General features: G+C 25.8%; 1 protein-coding gene across 2 annotated transcripts in view; it reads right to left on the reverse strand.

The window, feature by feature from the left end:
* Positions 1-365: 365 nt before the first annotated feature.
* The window catches only part of LOC107450096 (sodium- and chloride-dependent glycine transporter 1), a 55,038-nt gene continuing 33,872 nt past the window's right edge, over positions 366-21,531 (reverse strand). For both annotated transcript variants that reach the window (XM_043042129.3, XM_016065820.4), the window contains 5 exons: positions 20,128-20,240; positions 10,536-10,664; positions 8,102-8,201; positions 2,512-2,780; positions 366-1,457 (listed from right to left, as the gene is read on the reverse strand). In XM_043042129.3, coding sequence (XP_042898063.1) covers positions 1,245-1,457; positions 2,512-2,780; positions 8,102-8,201; positions 10,536-10,664; positions 20,128-20,240 — 824 coding nt within the window. In that variant the 3' untranslated portion in view covers positions 366-1,244. The remainder of the gene's footprint in view (positions 1,458-2,511; positions 2,781-8,101; positions 8,202-10,535; positions 10,665-20,127; positions 20,241-21,531) is intronic.

A 21,531-nucleotide genomic window follows, 5' to 3' on the forward strand; every position in this document is an offset into this window, starting at 1 on the left:
GACAATGCTTCTAATTTTTGACAATTAGATACATAGTCCTGATGATAATAATGCAAATTTAATTTTTAAACTCAATTTTTAAATTTTGTATTTAATTTTTGACAATATCAATTATTATGTAATTCTTATTTTGACAGAACATTTGAAAATGAAACGGAAGTTCCTATAGTAGTTACATGTAAAAGTATCAATGTATTTTTAAGTAAATAAAACTCTATAAGTAATTCACTATTAGACAGTGTATAAGAAGTGGCTGGCAATGGCAATGAGGACATTTTTTAACTGTTTCTAAAATGTGTATATAATTGTTCATTTGTTTGTTTATCCTAAGAATAAAACCATAATATGAGAAGAACAAATTTCCATCAGTTATTGAAATATTTTATTTAATTTTTTGTATAAAACACAGTTTACATTAGAAAGGCAAACAGTGACAATTTGTTTCAACTAAAACCACATATCACAGTTGAGAAATCAGTTTCTAAGAAAGAGTTGAACAACTAAAATACTTTAGTAATATTACTTAGACGTGACAAAAAAAGGAGAGATGACTTGTAATAGTGATTAACATAATTCTAACTTACTTTTCGAAATATTAATGCATTTCCAGTAGAGTCTAAACAAAAAAAAAAGAAAACGTTTCAATGCCACAGACACACGTCTTAAACAAGGGCATGTTTAGTTTTACTTGTAATCTTGTTCATATAAAGAAAAAAAACTAATTTAACAGCTATACCTTTCAATGCTATTTTAAACAACAAATTCTAAAGCCTTACTAAAGCCTAACTTAACAGTTTTATGTCCAAGAAGTAAAAATTGGAATTTTAGTTTCAATAAAACCATAGTTGCAAGAAAAGAGCATAATATACACATTAATTTATCAGCTCTTTAGTCAAAAGATTTTAAAATTATGCAGCGATTGTTTTTAATTTTTATTTGAAATAAAAGTATAAATTTTTTATTAATTACTCCATAAGGAGGAAAAAAAACTTAAATACTGGAGATATAAAAAAATATATAAAAATTATTAAAATGTTTAAAAAGAAAAATTGTCATTTAAAAAGCTATGTAAATGATTAGAAAACTAAGAAATGTATTTTTCTTGATGTAATCTTCAATGAGATTATTAGCCTTCATTTCTGGCTCTGCCACTCAATCGCTTTGTATCCAAGTTGCACAGCAACTTTCCAATTTATTAAGCACATCATTACTTTATTTAGTAAATCTCACACATTCGATAATTCTCAAAGATTATTTTCAGAGTTTAACTGAACATCTTCCTTAGGAAACATGCACATTTCCTCTGACTGGCCCTTCTCGCAACTTCCCAAGTTTCCAAATTCAACATTTTGTGGAAACCGACTCTTTACAATGCTAAGACTTTTCTTGTAAGAAATTCTATTTTCTTCTAAAGCAGGACCCCAATCATAAGTTGGTTGTAAGCAGGATATCACTCTCTGAAAGAAAAAGACAGAGTGGTTAACAACTATTTTTCCCTAAATAAATGGCAGATTTTTCTATCAAACTATAACAAAAAATATTCTGATGATTTCCAATAACAAAATATTTCTTTAATGGTTCTTTAATTTCAAAAGTTACAGAAACTGCTAAAAAAAAGCAGTAATGTAGGTGTTACATCTATGATATAGCAAGTGGTGCACATGATTTATTTTAAAATCAAATTAGTTTAGTACCTCCCCCATTCTCATGCATTATATGGGGGAAATTGCTCGCTTTAATTTAGAGTTGCAAATGTTTGGTATCATCCCTTAATTTTTGCCCACGAGTTTCAAAGCACTCTGCATAAAGCATTTTTGCTTATTCAATAGCCACAATGAGAATTTTTCATTTTTTTCTTATTTATATTTGGTAGATAGTTTTATTGAAAGCATGAATAAGAGCAATTACTTATATTCACTATCTTTATTTTATCAAAAATAATTTTTTAAAATTTTCAGCATTTTGTAATACCAAAGAAGCTTATGAACACTGTATCCCTTTTAGCTATCCTATTGCACTGATTTAACACCCAGCAAACATTTATATAGGACATGTTAGAGTGTTTCAAAGAAAATCTGAGATAAGTGCTTAAAATAATTCAACTCTTTGTTGGAGATCACACAATATTAAACAAAGTAAACTCTTTCTATGAAACACATAGATAGGTCAATCATTGTGGGGTAGTGTATTTACAAGCAATCATATTATAGGTTATTGAACACATAAAAAAGTTTTCCCCTTCCTTGAAGAACAAACTCTTAAGTATTCAGGCAATTTGATTTTCGTAATTTGATTATTATAAGAGAAGAATGGTTGACTAGAAAAAATTTACACTAAAAACAAAAATTTTCGTGCAAGTTTGTGAGTGTAGTGAACCTCTATTATTCTTCATCAGGCTTTATTTAATAAAATGGGATGTCTTCATCACATAAATGCAATAGTTTCTAGTAAATATAACTTCTGATTAAAGGAAATAATGAATTTATTACAGTGTTTTTTAATATTACTTACTTGTTTAAAAGTTCCTTTTGCCTTTAATACTTGTACAACTGCAATAACTGGAATAGGAAGGATAGAGCACAATGCAATCATCCATCCTAAAGCAATTGACCATCCTGGATACTCATAGGTACCATAAGTAACTGGTTTATGATTTATGACAATGAACAATAGGAGACAAATAATAGTTCCAGGTGTTATATAACACCAGCATAATTTAAACCAAGTAGGTGGAGGTCTTTTAATCATTAAGGAAATGTCTTGCATAAATCGATCCACACCTAGAATCAAGATTATATATATAAACTTATACAATTAGCAATGATGTGTTTATATACTAGATAATTCAATTTTAATAAAAAGGGAAGGAAATTCGAAGTCACAATTGTAAGTAAACATTTTAAATTTATTATTATACCTTTAATTAATTATTTAATAAGCAGTTCTTGTTATTAATTTTATTTGATGGTTTTACTGGTTAGATAAACTATTTTAGTACCCCAAAACTTTAAAGTTTATTAACACATAACAATTATGCTATACTTAAAAAGCTCTTATCATGCTTAGAAATAAATTTTATGTTTATATTTATATTTAAGCTGGTTAAGACAACAAAGAGTAATTTTTTATAAAAATATATCAATTGGATCATTGAAGTTCGAACCCAGTTCAGTTGTATTTAATTATAAAAAGCAGAACAGTAATTTAAATAAATAAACTTTAAAGAATCTGGCAATTAAAAAAATTTTTTTGTTGCAAAAACTAACTATTTCATTCAACTAACAGCTATTTTCCTGACCATAGTTTATTTAAAGGAGGAAAAAACAAGAGTTTTTTTTAAAACTCATTTAAAAGCGAAGCATAATCAGGTTTGATGCTGAGAAAATAAGATGGCTTTAGACAAATCATTTTAAAGTTTTTTTTAAATATAAAATGTGTAATTTTTGTAAATTTGAGTAGATTTAAATTTTTTACAAACTTTTTGACTGGTTATAAAGATCACTGGTGTTTAAACTAGCTGAAACCAAATTCAAACATATCTCTTTACTATTAGTTTCCCTCAGATCATAATATACTATTCCAAAATAAATGAGCAAAACTTCAGTACTTGTATAGGTATCAAATATTGATATTCTACTATTAAGTGTAGCTAATTTTAAGTACAATGAGTATTTTTAAGAGAAAAAACATTAACTTGATTTCAGTTGGAAGAATAAAAAGTATTACTATTTACAAGTTTATTTTTACATTATGCAACAGTATAAACATAATAATCTGTTTAAACTTATGCAAAGCGTTTCTTAATGAATATTTAATTAATAAAAACATTTATGAATATTTGAAAAGTTCTTTAAAAAATGGAATAAAATAACTATGCACATTAGGGGTCAAAATTTAATAGTAAGTGAAAAATAATAGAAATAATAAATAATTTCAAACTGTGATCATTCACTATCGAGGTCAAGAGCAAATTAGGTACATAAATAATCAAAAACTATTTTATTTGAAATTGAAGCTACAGTTCTTCACTTGATAAATTGGTCTTAGATGAGAACTTATATAACTATTTCAAACATTAATAATAATTGATCTATGTTTGAATATTTTTTTCTTTGTATTTTATTAAAATACAAATTAGGAAATTCTAATGTGCATGGTTTACTTCATGTTTTGTAAGGATTCTAAAATTATAAATCACCCTGCTTATTTGCATTTTCCAGTTTTAATTTATTTTTCATGTGATAAGCAACTGATTCATTTCATATTACTTTCAATTGCTAGAGCCTCCTATTCTCTTAATCTTACGATCTGTTTGAACTGAATATTTGAATAATTTTTTAAAGCTATTATAAAGGTTTTGTAAGTGAAGTATGCTAAGAATTCAAGCTTTAATGTTAAAGAATAGGATACTCTTAACCAATAGTTTAAATTCTTAAGTTTAACTTTTCTGAAATATTTTATTCATAAATTATAAAAAATTTTCCCTTTATTATTTTGTTCCTTTTAAGCCTTAAAGTGGGGCTGCATTTCTTCGAACGAAAAATCTATTCTGTCATGTCAGTTTATCAGTAGAAGAAACTGAGAAGAATCAGGAAAAAAAAGAGGATATAATGTAGAATAAAAAATCTGTACAAAAGTAATAATATCCGCAATTTGAATGGTTTTAACTGAATTTTAAAATAAATTTTACTTTATAAAACTTGATTAAAAAAATGTTTTACATTTAATTTTATATTTTTCTGATATAATTTACTTTTGGTTTAGATTACATATCGAACTAATTTTGACACCACAAATTTTTTGTTCTTGAATGTTTTTTTAATATTTCCTCAATATTAGTTCTAAACTTTGTTTAAAGTATAACTTGTCCCCCTATCACTTAAAATAGATATATTATAGAAATAATCTATCAATTCATTAATTTTTTTTCAGTTTATGTGGATGAATTAGAAATAGATGATTTGAGACACATATTACCGTATTTTTCGGCGAAAGCGCCGCTTCGTCGCAAGCGCCGCACATCGATAAAATTGAAATTTTTAAAAAAAAAGTTATTGTAAGCGCCGCAATGGCGCTAAACCGGGCATATCAGCATCCTTTTAGAAGAGACCTTTAAAATACCATTTAGAATATCTGTATAATAAAAAATTAAATTTTTTTATGCATTTCATAAAGTAAAGTTTTAATTTCTAAATTATAATAAAAAATTTCTTTTTCAGCAAAAAAAAAAAAAAAAAAACGAAAACAACAAAACGATATAAAATAAAGTTGTTCTTACCAGTTGGCACCGCGCCAAAGAACAGAAGAACAGCAAAAAAATTATTTATATGTGCAGTAGCTACGCTGAACTGATTACAGAAATCAGTAAAACAATGTAATAAGAAAAGTAAAATAAAAATTCATTATATGAAAAATTTTAAAATAAAAAGATTTTAAAATTTATTACCGTTAACAATTCGAGGAAAAACTAATACATAATAACGAAACAGCTAATAATAACGAAATAACTAACAATAACAAGAATAATAAATAACTAAACAAGCCCCAAAAAAATTCTGAAGGAATGAGAGAAGAGGAAATAAGTTTCACTTTCACAATCTTAGGGGGTGGAATTTTAGTGGGTAGAATGCCCTCTCCTTCAATGGAAATAACCCAATGTGACTCAACTAGAAAGAGAAGAAAATGTTTAAAAGAGGGGTGTACCCCACCTCCTCCACGTGTCATTTCTACTGGAGCTGATTAGGAGAAATCAATCAGTTATATTTTAAAGGGGTTGGGGAAAAGAAAAGGGTATGGGACCCCTAATCCAGCATTCCAAAATTCAGCACTTAATCTGATCTAAATTTTTTTTCTTTTTTTTTTAAGAAATTTATATTGATAAGATAAAAAAAAAAATCAGCTATATTCTTTTTATTTGGAATTTTATTCTGTTGAAGTAACTTACTTTATTTTATCTTTTAAAAATAAAAAAGAAGCTTGAAAAAAAAAAAATCTGTGTCAAAGGAAACATCTGTTTCTTAAGCAGTTTAAAATAAATTGAGAAGTAAAAACATCTGCATTTCCAATGAACAAAATAAAGAAATGCAAGTTGGAAAAAACTGATCAATCAATCTTGACAGCTAGGCTTGCACTTTACTGATTCGCCCCCAATTCTCCCTCCTCTGTTTGACCATAAATTGGCCACACCCAGTTGACATTGAAACTACCATGTAGACAACAAAATGAATTCTATCCCTTTTGCGGTTTTTTATTCGATTTATTAATTTTTTATTTTGCCGCTTTTTATTAGTTATTAACTGCTAATTTGTTGTTTTTTTTTCTTTGTAAATAGTGAGCTTGTTTTTTTTCTTGCTAATAGTTGTTTGCTTGTTTCTTTTTTTTTAACGTTATTAGTTGTTTCGCTTGTTTTTTGTTGTTATTCATTGTTAGTTTCTTAGCAATAATTGTTAAATTTTTTTTCTTTTTTTGTAGTTCCTTGTTAGCTTTTTTTTATTTTTTTTTTCTTGCGAGGTAAGCGTCTTTTGTTAAAACAAAATGTTATCTAAAAGAAAAAACGAGAACTATGATCTCGCTCCAAAGAAGAAACGATTATTTCTTCTTCATAGGATTCGAAATATTTCTTCTTGATTATATTATATAGATTATTATTTTGATTAGTAAAATTTCTTTAGATGGGCCAGTTTTAAATTCACCCCATCATAATCTACGATCGAAACTTGACTAAATTTATCGGTTTTTCTGAAATTAACAATGGAATTGAATTATAGTAATATTAGGGGCCCATATTGGAATTTCCGAAAGAGATCCAAAAATCGGCATTTCGTCAGTCCCGTGAGTGTCGGATTTAGGGTCCTATTACTTCCTTTTCTGTTCGCTCAAATTACAATTGCCGATGTTCTGCAGCAGATCGCGATACGGGCGAATATTTCGTCGACTTCGTTATTAATTTTTTTTTTAATAGTCTTTCTCTCAGAAAATTATTTCATCTTAAATAACTTTCCTTGAAAAATTTTTTTGCTACTAAAAAATATTTCGTCGGAAGCGCCGCTGCATCGGAAGCGCCGCATGTAGGAAAAAAACAACTTTTTTTTCGAAAGCGCCGCGGCGCTTCCGCCGAAAAATACGGTAGGGGAAAAAAATTTTCATTTCTTCTAAAAATTTTTTCAATACAATGCAAAAATCAGAGATACTGCATTTTTTCTCCATTGTTAGCTAATTAAACAAACAATTTTAAATTATAAAAAAAAAATATTAATTGTTGAAAGTGGTATTTTAAAAGTATAAAACTATAAAATTTTTTAGTTTCTTTTAAAATACAAAAGTATATTTTTAATACTTAATTTCTTTGACAAGCTGTAAGCTGATTCCTGTAACATTAAAATCAGATTAAAAAAATTGCAGTTTTTAATTGTTTTACTCATTATGAAGTTCGGAATAGGGTGATTATTTTTATCAATATTGATTTTCTCTTAAAAGACAATATCAAACAAAGATGTGGACAAGCAATCAAAGAATAGTAAGTAATGAGGATGATCGGATATTAGTTGCAAAAAGAGTTTCAGTTTTTCTTATTCATCTCACTACCATATTATAATAAAATGTTGCACTGATAAATTGCCTTCTAGAACAAAAATAAATTCTATTTATTTCTCATTGGTCAAGGATGAATCGCTGAATTGCTGACTTCAGAACAAAATTTTACATTTAATCATTGTGCATTTACTTTGAAAAAAAAAATCAAGACTTAAAACTTTTTACTGACTGCAAACATTCTAAGAAAAGGACAGAAGTTAACAGTCATACCAAAATGGAAATGAAACTGTGCTAGTCTAATTTGAGTTTACGAACATGTTTTGATGAGAAAAAGGATATATGAATCACATAGTTTTTAAAATAGATTAAAAAAGATTTTAATTTTCTTTTTTGCTTTGATAATTTTATAAAAAAATAAATAAACTTAATAAAAGCCGACTGACTTAGTGCCAGCCACAACACACCACTGAACCTATTAAAAATTGGAATAATCTATTTTTCAACATGACCAATACCAAGATGTAGATTAATATGAAAGTAAATTAGTAATAATAATTCGTATTTATACCATAAATCCATGAAATGCATATTAATTCCAACAATGATATTATCATGAGAGAAAACGCAGCACTATACCAATCCATTAATTGAAGGACATACATTCCACCCTAAAAGAAAAATGTTGTTACAAATAATTATATTTTCAAAACTATAAATATAAATAACTCAAAAAATTTTAAGAAGTGACTCAGATTTTGCATATAAATCATATGCTTTATGATATTTTATAAAATTACATATTAAATAAAAACAAAATAGTAAAGTTTTTAGTTATAATCCTCAACATAAGTATATGGAAAATGATTAAATTGGAATAAATGTAAAATTTGAAAGCACAAGAGGAAAGAACTGCTAACAATTCTCAACTCAAACATCATTATACATTCAAGGCAATTAAATCTAATGATGCTGTAAATTTAATCTAAACACAAGAGCTGAAGAGGGAAAAGGAGCATTAAAAATCTTAAAAATGAGAAATATAGAGTAATGCAAAGATGTGTTCTAATACTAGGATAGCAGGACCATAAGAATTAATGCTTGCTATTTATAAAGGATGGAGTAGACAGCCTGATCTACAGAATGTGTAACCAACAAGTAAGTCTTGAGTGGTCTTGGAAAAGATATTACAGCTCATGACTTCTCTCCTAGCAGAGAAAAACTTCCTGGGCTAAAAGCTGATTTGTTCTAAAACATTTGCCAAATTCATAAACACAATTAGAATTTAATGAGAGATCTGCAATGCCCTCAGATGGATTTAAACCAAACAATATAACCTAGATCCGTCGTTTCTGTATTTTTCATATTTTATTTTAATGGTCCTATCCTTAAATGCTATTCTTTTAATGTTAATATCAGTTTAATATCATAATGTTAATAATTTTTGAAACTATCAGATTCCTGCAACTATTGTTCCAAAATTCTACAGGCATCGAAATTTCTTTAATTATTCCATGTAGAAAAGAATAACGGTTACACCGATATAATGATAATGGTGAAGAAAAAGTTAAGATTTTTTAAAATTATGGGAAAACGTCTCAAGCATCATGTTTTATGTTTAAGCATCAGTTGATGGAAATGTTAAAATTTGTCATGCTGTTGGTTAAAAAAATGCTTGCAAAAGCTAAAGAAGTGCAAAATGATTCCAATGAATACAAAAAAAAGGAATTTCAACCAGAGCAAACATTGGAAGGCCTCAAAGTTTTTGAAATGACAAGGAACTTTCTGTAATCACACCAATTTATAATTAATGTCCAAAGATACAATATTTTGAATTAATAAATGCTAATTCATCTTTCATTTGCATTGAAAATATTTTTGCATTAAGTACATAATTTTTTCAGTTAAACGTTTTTGATACTTGTTGTAAATTTATTACCAAATTTTTAAATCCATTACTTCTTTATTACTTTAATGCATTTTCAAACTAATTGATATTTTATGTTGACCTGCATTGATCATTTTTTAAAATCTATCCTTTGCAATGAATGGTTTTAAGAGGAACGATCCATCAAGGGTCTACTGTATTAAAACTTTTACAAGTTCCATTTTGCTACATCATTTTGGACTATCTTGCTGTGATACCAATTAACTCATGATCTTTAGCTCATGCCATGAACTTTTTAATCATTGTTTTTGACTTTGATGTATTTTCATGTAAAATTTTACTGGATTTGGTTCACCAATTTTTTAAGTTGTTCACAAAAATTTGTATCAGAACTTCTGCACATGAAACTAAAAATACAATTGAAGAATATTATCTCATATGATTATGTTGTTCATATTATCTCTTTCACTGTAAAACTATCTCTTGCAATGGATCTACAATTCAGTCAAAAATGTCCTGTATGGTTATCTTAAACATCACTTAAGATGAATCATTGACACATTTTTATTGAAAACATCCTTTACAAAATGACGTCCATAATTTTTCATGTTCTACACGTAAATAACTTTTTTCTTCTCTGGTTAAATCATTTATTAATTATTTTGCTCTATTCTAATATTAAGTTTAAAATTTGCTTTATAAATATGTTGGTTTAAAAAATTAGAAAATAAAACCTCAGAAAGCAAAACCTTCAATAACTTATGATGAACATTACCATTTTAGACCATTACATGTTTCCAGTAATTTAACACGTTAAATTTTTTATCATGCTCCTCGAACATGCAACTACAAATGCAAATTTGCACGTCAATGTCAGTTATACTATCAGGGCTACTATTATGCCATCATCTGCACGTAACTGCTAATTGTTTCATTAAATTTTGCAAAAAACTATTTTAAATGTTTTATGAAGTATTCTTACCTATTTGAAACTCTTATGATATTGTTTATTATTTTTTAAAATAAATAAAAATGTGTCATAAAATAGATAAAAAAATATTTTGAAAACATAATAAAGTCACCATTTAATCTTTTGCTTAATAATAAACAACTTTACCTGTGTAACACATGGCAAACCCAGCAGAAACATCACAAAACATAATGCAGCAGTAAAGAGGGCCTTCCGTTTTTGCAGAATAGGAAATTTATCCACAAATGCACTAACCATAGTTTCAAACATTCCAAACTGGAAAGATAATAGCATTGTATGTATTTTCATTTAAACAAATAATGGCTAAGACTACTAAGAAGATTTGAAACATGTCATATGCTGTGGTCCGCAGGCTAAAGCATTATTAAAATTTTATGTTAAAGCAATCTAGAGTTAAAAACGCTATAAAGTTTGCAATTAGAAAATTGAAAGCTACTATCAGCAAAAAGTAAATGGGTTTAAAATTTGTATCAAATGACTGCGAGAAGCTAAAAATTAATGCTGACCACAGATATGACTAACATGCAAGCACACATCAAGCCACAAGAACTATGAACGATATTGATTACTGAATTAATATCATTAAGTAAAAATACAAATAGTAATATGATAAAATGACTCATATTTAATATCAAAATAATTGAGTATTAAATGCATGAGTTCTATTTACTTAATTTAGACATTCAGTAATCATTTGCAGTTTTCTTGTTTATTTGATGATGCAAAAATTAACAGAATGCTCAGTGGTCAGTTAAAATATGATTGTTAAAAATTATACTTTGTTGCAAGCAGCAAATAAAAAAACTGTTGCTGTATATTCTTTCTTTATAAATAATGTATCTTAAGTATTTTCCAAAATAATAAATCACAAAAAAGTCATTAGCTCCAATTTGAGTTACAAGTTGAAAAGTTAAAAAACTAAATAAAATTTCAAAAATCCTTTTAACGTTGACGCTTAGGAGAAGAGTCTGTTGCTTCCCTCAGCAAAAGACCAGTTATCTATTTGGTTAAGAAGCGATGCTCATTTATAGGAAACAAGTAAAGAATCAAGGCTTAGGAGAAATAAATTTTTTTAAACAAAAATTGTCCAAAGAGCAGAAAATTTAAGTCTCAAAAAAAAAAAAAAAAAAAAAAAAAAAATTCAAAATTTTCTAACTATTAAGCTGTACAAGGTCAAAAAACAGCTGTGATTTATATTGTATAGAACTTGATATGTTACAAATTTTATGTTAAAGCCTTATTCTTTATTATTAAGCTAACTTTAAAACAGGTAATTTTGGCTAAACTTTTTGTGAGTATTCAAAGAGTAATTGTTATTGAAACAACAAAAAATGAAAACCTTGTTTATTTTACAAGAAACATAAAATTACTTTAAATACAACAAACAAGGTTTTTAAAAGAACTAAAAAGAGAATTGAAGTCACAAAAACTTAATTTTAGTTTTTTTGTTGATATTTGTTGGAATAAAAACAATAAATGAATACAAATTTGTACTTGGTGTTTATGAAAAATTTAATAAAATAAAGTTTTAAGAATTAAAATAGTGTTATGTATAATTTGAAATAAATTAAACAAATCAACTGACCACTCTTAAAAGTAAGCAATTCATGTACATAATAGCTTATACAAAAATAAAAAAAAAGTGATAAATAGTGCACAAAAAGTTACACTGTCACAATGATGTGATGACTTGCAGTTCATGATGACGTCCCCTCCAAAAGGCGCACAGAAACCTAATACTATTATTATAAAAATACACATATAAAGGCATTTAAAGAATCACCTAATGCACACTAATTTGTGCTGCTATACAATTAAATGTTTTCCACCAAAGTAATGCAGCAAATAAAACTATTTTCCTAATAACTTAATGACACTAATCAACAAAAGATAGAAGCTTCCAAATCTATGTTTCAGAAATTAAGAATTTATAGCTTCTGAAAAATCAAAAATTGGTAATTTTTTTTAGTTTATATTATCTATTGTAATGAGGAAAGGCAAAAATGTATGAAACTTTAATAATATTAACTGAGTATTTCAATAAAGTGTCCATTTGTACTAATATTTCAGATGAACAAATTTATTGCTTACAAAATAGTTTTTTTTGACAAATGTGTTGATTAATTACATGTATTACATGCAAGGTATTTATCATTAAAATGAAGTAGAACTTTTTAAAAGCTAAATTGGGAGGTTGGTTTAGATTGAGAAAGGAATCCACGAAAATAACCCTTAAAAGCCGAAATATAAATCAGTAATGATATATTATTATAATAATTTGTACTTAAAAATAACATAATAAAGTGAAATATTTCAGTTATTTCAGAAGAATGTTGTCTTTGATGTCAGAATCTGAGTGTTAAAATACATAATTCAAAAAATAAAATTTTTTGTTGTTTGCCTTAAAAAAACTCTGAACAAAAAGTAAGTCTTCTTCATGTCCTTTTCCATTATTTGAGGTTTAAACACAAACATTTCCCCCAGTGGTAGCAAACAAAAGCAAAAATTTTTACAAAAAATTTAATTTGTATAGATGTTTTTCATAACTTAACTTAATCAACACTATTCAATCCTTAACTCACTGACTCAAGTTATCTGGGCGTATTGGGGGACAAAGTACTTTAAACTCTAATAATTATAAATTATAACACATTATTTTAGCTACCACCTTGAACAATAATTTTTTAAACTATGGCAATTCAATAGTTGTTGGAGGGTATTTTTCTTGATATACAAATCTTACTCACTACCAAACATGCAGTTATTTTTCACTTCTACTTTCATACAAGTTTTAAATTAAGCAAAACTTTTACTCTCAGTCAAATAATTTAAAAGTTCTTTTCTGAGTTTCAATTAAAAACAATATACAGTACCATGATTAAGAAAATTTTGAAAAAGAAAAATTAAAACAACAATTAAATATATTTCCAATTGTTTAAAATTCTCAAACATTAAAATTAGTATTAAAAAAACGTAACAGTAGAAAAACAGTTGCATTTTTATTTTGAAATTCCTATACCTTAGACAGTTTCCCTATCTTCTATGCAGAACTTCTTTAGAACATAACACTAATTTAGTGGTTTTGGGGAAGTGGCTAGTTTTTTTGTAACTGATATAATACATTAAATGTTAGAAAAACTTAATTTATAATTAATAACCTTAAAGAAATAACTGAAAAATTTAAATTTATATTTTCACTTTTTGTCATTTAAAAAATTCTTTTTATAAAATATTAAAACACATTCTTGCCAACTTATCCACATTACAATATTTTGAATTGTGATAAATAATAACTGTACGAATTTATAACTATATAAATTTGTAATTTTAAAATAAAAGTTAAGCAAAATTAGAATTTTACATGCTGCATATATAATACATAAATAAAACAAAAATAACAGATACTATTATTTTCATAATACAAAAAATAAAACCATGATATTGAAATAAAAAATTTTATTATTTGTCCTCCAGTAATGAAAGCTAAATTTCAAGAATTAATAATAATTGCGATAAATCCTCTAAAACTATAATAGTTCTAGTATCTTGCTCAGGCTGTTTTTAACAGTTTTAAATGCTCAATATAAATATATGTTTAATAGAGAATTTTTTATATTCATGACATAAATAAGTTTTTATTTTTAATGTTTATACATATTCCTTAACATTATCAAGCTAATAAATTAAATACAGAAAAGTTATGAAATGAAATACTTAATGACATGCAATGAAGTTGCAGAGTAACAAAAAAAAATATGCTTAAATTTTTTGATATTTAGTTTTGAAAATATTTATGAAATAATTTTAAATTTTCTATCTGCCATAGCTACCAATAACTTTTTTTTGACGAAAAATGTAGTGAATTTTTTATGTGTTTGCAAATGTTTCTGTTAGAGGACAAATAAAATATTATACGAAGATAAATAGGTATTATAATTTTAAATTAAAATGTTATTGTATTTTAAACATGTTAACTTTTCATTTCAAAATATTAACAATAAATAAATCATGCATGTTGAAAAAAAAAGTTTAAATAAGTGAAAAAGTGAGCATAAATTATTTTATCAGCATAAAAATATCTTAAAATGAATATACTTTATTATAAATAAAACAAAACTTGAGACATCTTTACTGACTTTTACTAAAGACCTGTTTAAAAACTATCACAAAATCTCTGATAAAATAGCAATCAAATAAATTTTCTATCTAAAACTTTAAATTAAAAAGAAATAAATTAAATTTTGCAAACTTAATAAAATCAAGGTAAATGTGCAAATTAATGGCGGAAAGATAGATTTTTATTCACTAACAAATGTTTTATGTTGATATTAGTAGCAATCAAATGCCCTACATAATTTAACTGGCCAATTTAATTTAAGAAATATTATCAAGTAACTGACTTTTAGGTAAAGACAAAAAAAAATTCTCTCTTAGAAGTCTTATTTTATTAGGTAATAAGATTGGTTATAAAAATAAAACTTATTTCATATAAATCTTTTACTATTGTCTGATAGCTTAAAATAAACAAACAAAATATAAATAATAAGCTAAAAGCAAATAATAAAAACATCACATAAAGTAACATAAAAAAAAATTACTTCTTGTAGATATTGCTTATATGTTTCAATTAAGTTAGAGTTTAACACTTACGTTTCAAGTACAACATTAGTTTACTATAAAACACTAATTTATATTTTTTTTCTAATTCAGCAAAAACATTTGTTTATATTAGCAATATTTAAAATTTTTAATTAAGATAGAAAATAAATAGAAATCAAAATTTAAATGCTTTGAAAAAGAACAAAAACCATGGGAATAGAAAAGAACAATGTAGTTGTTATCAAAGCCAAAACTAAACTAGATTTTTACATGCTAACAAATATCATTACGGCCAGACAAGCCTGTTTAAATACATCAGGAACACTATGTCAAAAGTAATGTCTGGTAATGAGAGTATTCAACTTAACTGATGAATATAAAATTTAAAAAGAAAAAAATTTATAGAAATTATTTCCCTTATGAAAATTCAAACTACTTATAATTGATTTTATGATACCTTTTAAATATAGGGTATTTCATGAAGAATACAGATTTTTAAGGAGTAATAAATTAGCCAAAATTGAAGTAAAATTTAAAATGCATTTAATTTGATTCAACATATACTTTGAATTAATAATATTAAAATGTTATCAAGCCTGTATTATGATAACAGGAAAACTCAATCACAAGAAGCTCATTCCCATATCGTGACACATCAATATCATATTTTGGACCATCTGAACATAATGATATTAAATGAGCAATTTTTGTAACAAAGGCAAGATCACACCCACAGATTAAACAAAGTTTAGAAGCAATGTCTGTGTTGTATTCCTTATTTTTAAAAAAGAAATTTAGTAATAAGAACAGGCTCATAATTGAATTAATCCATGACAACAAAAGAGGTTGAAATGTAGACTTAAAGCAGCTTTACCTAGCCAAACAAAACAGTTATGTACGTAGAGCAAATAAGTAAAACATTTTGCTACAAACTGAGTCTGATGCAAAAATAAAATATGAGATCACTAGGGTTCCCTAAGGTAGTGAAATTTTGCTTAGTTGAAAAAAAGCAAAGAGTCAAAGGGGCTTCCTTGATTATAAGTTATCTTCTCCATGACTCTATATGATCTTCTAATCAGATGTTCTTTTAAGAGATAGTGAAAAAAATAAGTACAGTACACTTTTAAAACAAATAATTATGTGCAATTAAAATACTTTATGAAACACCCTATATAAAAATGAAAGAATTATTATATTTCTAATCCCAACATTGCAATAAAAAAGAAAAAAAATCAACACATTGAATATTTATATTGTAGAAATATATCTCTGTGTTTTGAAACTTCATAAGACCTACTTTCAAACACTTTATTTTTCTAAATGAAAACTATTGTGTAACAAAATTTAGAATTTACTAAAGAAATTGATTGAAATCAGTGTTCCTTCCTCAATAGTTTTAGTTTTTACCAAAATGTAAGGAAAATATATGAACAAATTTGATTAAAGCTTTAATATTCATGTTAAGAGTAAATTTAGATTAAAAAAAACTGATTTTTAATTTAAATATGTTACCCATTTAATACAGACTTCTAAGCTTCATTTTATTCCATTATTCAACTTAGTAAATTTTGAGCAATTAAACATAGAATTCCTGTTGTATGAAAGAATAGGCATACATTTATATAAAGCAGAAAAATGTATGCGATTCCAATATCCACAATTTCCTTTTAGTTATTAATTCATTATTAATCAAAAAGTTTCAAAAATTAGAACTGATACAACATCACATGAAATAAATGCTATAATGAATTATAAATGGTAAGAAAGAAAATAAAGAAAAGCTTCAATGCAATCAGGATAGAAACTTTTTTGGCTATTTAAAAATTAGCAATTTTTAAAGTTCACTGACTAATAAAATTTACAAAATTTCATATATTTAAAAAAATAATATTAGGTAGTATGTAAGAAATTTGCATCCAAACTGTGTGTGTTTTAATAAGTTAATGTTTCTTTAAATATAATTAGTTTAAATTTTTGATTAAACTAAGAATTGTTCTAGTTAATAATTTCAAAAGAAAAACATGTTTAATTGTGTTAGTTACTAATATTATGAGGTACTTTTGAATTTTTCTGTGATGTAGTTAAAATGAAACAGAAAGCTGAAAGCTTTAAATAAATGGATTGTGTTAAATAATGTCTTCTAGACAAGTTTGTCGATTTTAAAAGTAGATATTTAGTTTGATAATTTTTGTTCTGTTTTCCCTGATTTATATTTACCATAGCTAAAAAGTACCTCCTTAGCTGCTGCAGAAGAATCGGCAGTGAGACCGCTGGAACCTTTTTGGCCCCGTCAACAAAAACTGACTGTGTTCTCCAGTTAAGAAACAATAAAATAAAGCTATATTATGTTTCTTTACTTAAACAAAATTATATAATACAGTAACAAGATTGATGAACCCTGGAAATCACAGTCAGTTTCTCTCTCCAAAGGTAGGAAAAAATCTGCTGAAAAGCAAAAACCAAATCATTGATTTCAACAGAATGCTTTTGAACCATGGCATGGTAAATTTTTGTTTCGATATAAAAATAATTTCATGAGACAATGTATAAAAAGTACAGTAGAAGTCTCCATAAACCTATTTCATTAGTAAACTATATATTCACTGAAAATTAACTCTTAACAAAGAAAAGAAAATTAATAAATAAATGAAAAAATAATAAAAAAAGAAAATTGAAAATTACTTAAAATTTTTATAGAAACTAGACAACTGTAACAGCTCTCACAATCTCTTGATGATTCCGTAAACAACTTTAAATTTTTATAGAAAAAAATTAGACTGCTTGTAATAAGCAAAACAACTATTGACTATTTATCATAGTGAAAAAAAAACATTTTTTAGTTCAAAAGTTTAGAATGAATATTTATGCCCTCATTAGTACTCTACATATTTTCGATATAATTACTAACCTCTACTGTTTTAACTTAGTGATTAGAAATCAGCAGATAAAAAATTTTAACTGATTTATATTACAGATAAGGAAAATCTGGTTATGAAGTTATTCAATGACAACTTTCTTAAAATTATCATTTTGAAGTCGAAAAAGAAAATAGCTGTATTTCCGTAAAAACACATTTCTCAGACAGCCATATTATTTAAAAAGTTAAGTACTCACATAACAGCTGTCAACTAAGAGGGTAAAAGTTCAACAATTGCATGACATCACAGGGGTTCAATTTTTGAGGGGGATGAAATTAAATTTCAACTAACAGTCAATTAAATAACAGTCAACTAATTTCAATTATCAGTCATAATAGTTCCGTAATTCACTCAAACAGAAAAAAAAATCTTAAATAATTGCAAAAAGATTAATAACTTTTTCTCTCTTTCTTGTTCTTAACTTTAAGGAATTTAAATCCATGCTAATTCACGAAAATTTTCTTTATTGGTCTGAAATATTGAGATTTTTAGAGAACTCTAATTAGCGAGGGGAACATATACCCTACCTCCAACCAATGACAACAATGGATCTGAGTGAACTTCAAGGTGTTACCTGGGGTGGAACCCCAGCCTTTCACAATAACTTGTGACATAGTTTAAAGAGGAAAAAAAAATCAGAATTCTGATTATATACTTCCTAGTAGAATAAACAAGGTTTCTTCATCTCGTTTTATATATAAAAAAAGGTGATTAAAGAAGAAATTGTCTACTTGCACTAGTATCATAATGATAAGGTTGAACAATTAAAAAGCAGGAAAATAATCTTTTAAAACTTGAACTTTTGGTAAGAAAATATGTAAACAAAAAGATAGTTCAAAACTTTCAGAAAAAAAATTCTGAAGATACATCAATAATTTTAGTACTTTAATTTATTTATTAATTTTTTTAATTTTCAAACTGGATTCTAGAATGAACATAATAGCTAATTAATCATTAATAAATACTTATTTAAATTTAGATAAGTGATAAAATCGTTTTAATGAAATTTTATAATTTCTTTCACACTAAAAATTCATTTTTCAAAAATAATATTACTTATATAGGTACCCACAACTGACTGAAGAAATCTCATTTTAAAATTGGAGACATTAAAAGACACTGCTATTGTATCTATCAGCTTATCTCTTTAAAACTTTTTATATCAACTTTTTCATGTTAACAAAAGCGGCTCATTTTCTCACTTATCAGATTTTCTCAGAAATCAAAGGTATGTAAAATACCAAAATTAATATTTTCTTCAGTTAAGAAACACAGTTTTTTTTTTAGATATTACTCATTTTCAATGTATACAAAGAGTTTACTTAAAATCTGAATTTTAATATCAGATTGAATGTAATAAAGTATCTACTAGAGATGCAAATAATAAAGAACAGGACAAAAAATTTTCAGTGAATATATAGTAAGTAAATAAAGTAAATACTTTACCGCAATGACAAAATTAATATTTCAGAATTAATTTTTTTAAGTGTTCTTATATATTAGTTTAAAATTGTAAAATGATCCTTGAATGTTTCCTCATAAAAGTAAAAGGAAACAATAATCAGAAACAGTTAACTTGTATACAAGTAAATCAATTCATTTTTTCTCAAAAGAAAAAAAAATGAATTGAAATCACTTAATAAATAAAAATAATCAAACTCAAAGAACTATACATTTAAGCAAAAACATGTTGCAGCAAAAATAGGTCATCTGTCAGCTAGAAATAAATCAAAAAGATTAAAAAATTGTTAAATCAGAGACTGTTTTTATCATATTTAGTAAAAGATTTTGGAGAAATAGAAAACTGATACATAAAAAATGGAATTTTATAACAAATATTTTCCAAAAACTTTAATTAGAAAAATAAATACATTTTAAAAAAATTTATAAACATTTATTTATGCAGGTGTCTATTTTAAAAGCACAAGGCATGTTTTCAAAAAATTCTATTATGAAAATAATTCCAATTTTAAATTTTATTCTTTGTAGAATCATTGACTTTTAATCATACACCAAAATATGGCAAAAGAGGTGAATAAGGATTTATATCTGGCTTTTGTAACATAAGTGAATTACTAAGAAACAGATACTTCTCATTGTATTTTGAGAAATTCTTTCAACTTATATAGGATTTATTTCTATGAGACAGATAAGGACCTATACTGAAACAAATTAAAACTTGGATAGAAATATTTCTTTACCTGGCTATCCAAACCAATGGAAAAAAGCATAATGAAAAAAAGAAATGCCCACAAGGGCGAAAGAGGCAATCTGGATACAGCCTCTGGATATACAACAAATGCAAGACCTGGTCCTAAAAATAAAAGTCACTGCTGTTAAGTAGTAAAGATAAAATAGTATTTCATTTTCACTATTAAGATTTTAATATTCTTAAGCAATAAAAAGCTAACTTTTTAATACATTTTTCAGTCTAAAACAAAATTTATAATTTAAGTATTTTTAATTTCGGGCATATATATATATATATATATGTTTGAGATATAGCATATTCTATTTTTTTACTCTCATAAATATTTAACCACAAAGAAAAAAGCCTAACCTCAATATTTCCAGCTGATAAGTGATTCAGCTGATGAAGTCACAGTTAAAAATGCATGTGTCATTTAACGTTTACATCATTATTTTCTTTAAATACTTGAGCATATTTGTTTTCATAAAAGAAAAAGGCTTAACACATAAATGAAGCTAATATTACTAATATTAAATGATAAAAATCTTTTTTTTTATTTAAAAAAAAAAGATGCATAAGTTAATAAAAAAATGTTGGTAGTTACTTCTAGACAACTTTTTAATGACATATTTTTAGTTACCCATTATAAAGTTCAAAAACAAAATTTGTTAAAGAAAAGTATATTTATTCAAAGAAAAATATTTTTGCATCTTCTTGCACAGATAAAAAATCTGAACTAATTATATAACATATTTAATGTGTGCCCACTTAACTGTGAGGGTCAAACTTTATGTATTGCAATAATGGAAAAAAATTATCTCTATGAAAAAAAGAGAAAATAAACTTATCTCTGAATGTAATGAATATTTGCTACTAATAACTAACACTTTAATTAAGAATGTTACAGCTTCAGAATTTCAGATTTAAATCACGAGTTTTGTAAAACATAGCATATTTCAGTGAATAATTCAGTCTCTCTTCAAGAGAGTTGCTATTAACAAGTTATTCAAATTCAACATAAACACCTCAAGAGGATGGGGGTTTATGATTTGTTTACTTTTGCTAAGGGAAATGGGAAGTTAAAAATAGCAAAAAACATGCTTTTACTATATTTGAACAGCCATTTATAAAGATGATTAAGTTAATATTTTGGAAAAAAGACTTATACTTAAAAAGACAAGTAATGTAGGGCTTAAAACGTTAAAATTGCATCTTTTAGTACATAAAAATCAAATAATTAAAAAAAAATTATTCAAGGCAATTTTTGGCTCACTTCGTACTTAATACTGCTTTACAGAACTTAATAATAAAACGTCATTAAAAAAAGTTTTTTTTTAAAGCATTCTTATTCAATAAGTAGTTACACTAGAAACTTTTTAAATATAGTTTCTGAAATTTTTATTTAAAGAATACT

The sequence above is a fragment of the Parasteatoda tepidariorum genome, chromosome 11 (genome assembly GCF_982258835.1).
Source record: "Parasteatoda tepidariorum strain Cologne lab strain chromosome 11, Ptep-v5.0, whole genome shotgun sequence".
Taxonomy (NCBI): Eukaryota; Metazoa; Arthropoda; class Arachnida; order Araneae; family Theridiidae; genus Parasteatoda; species Parasteatoda tepidariorum.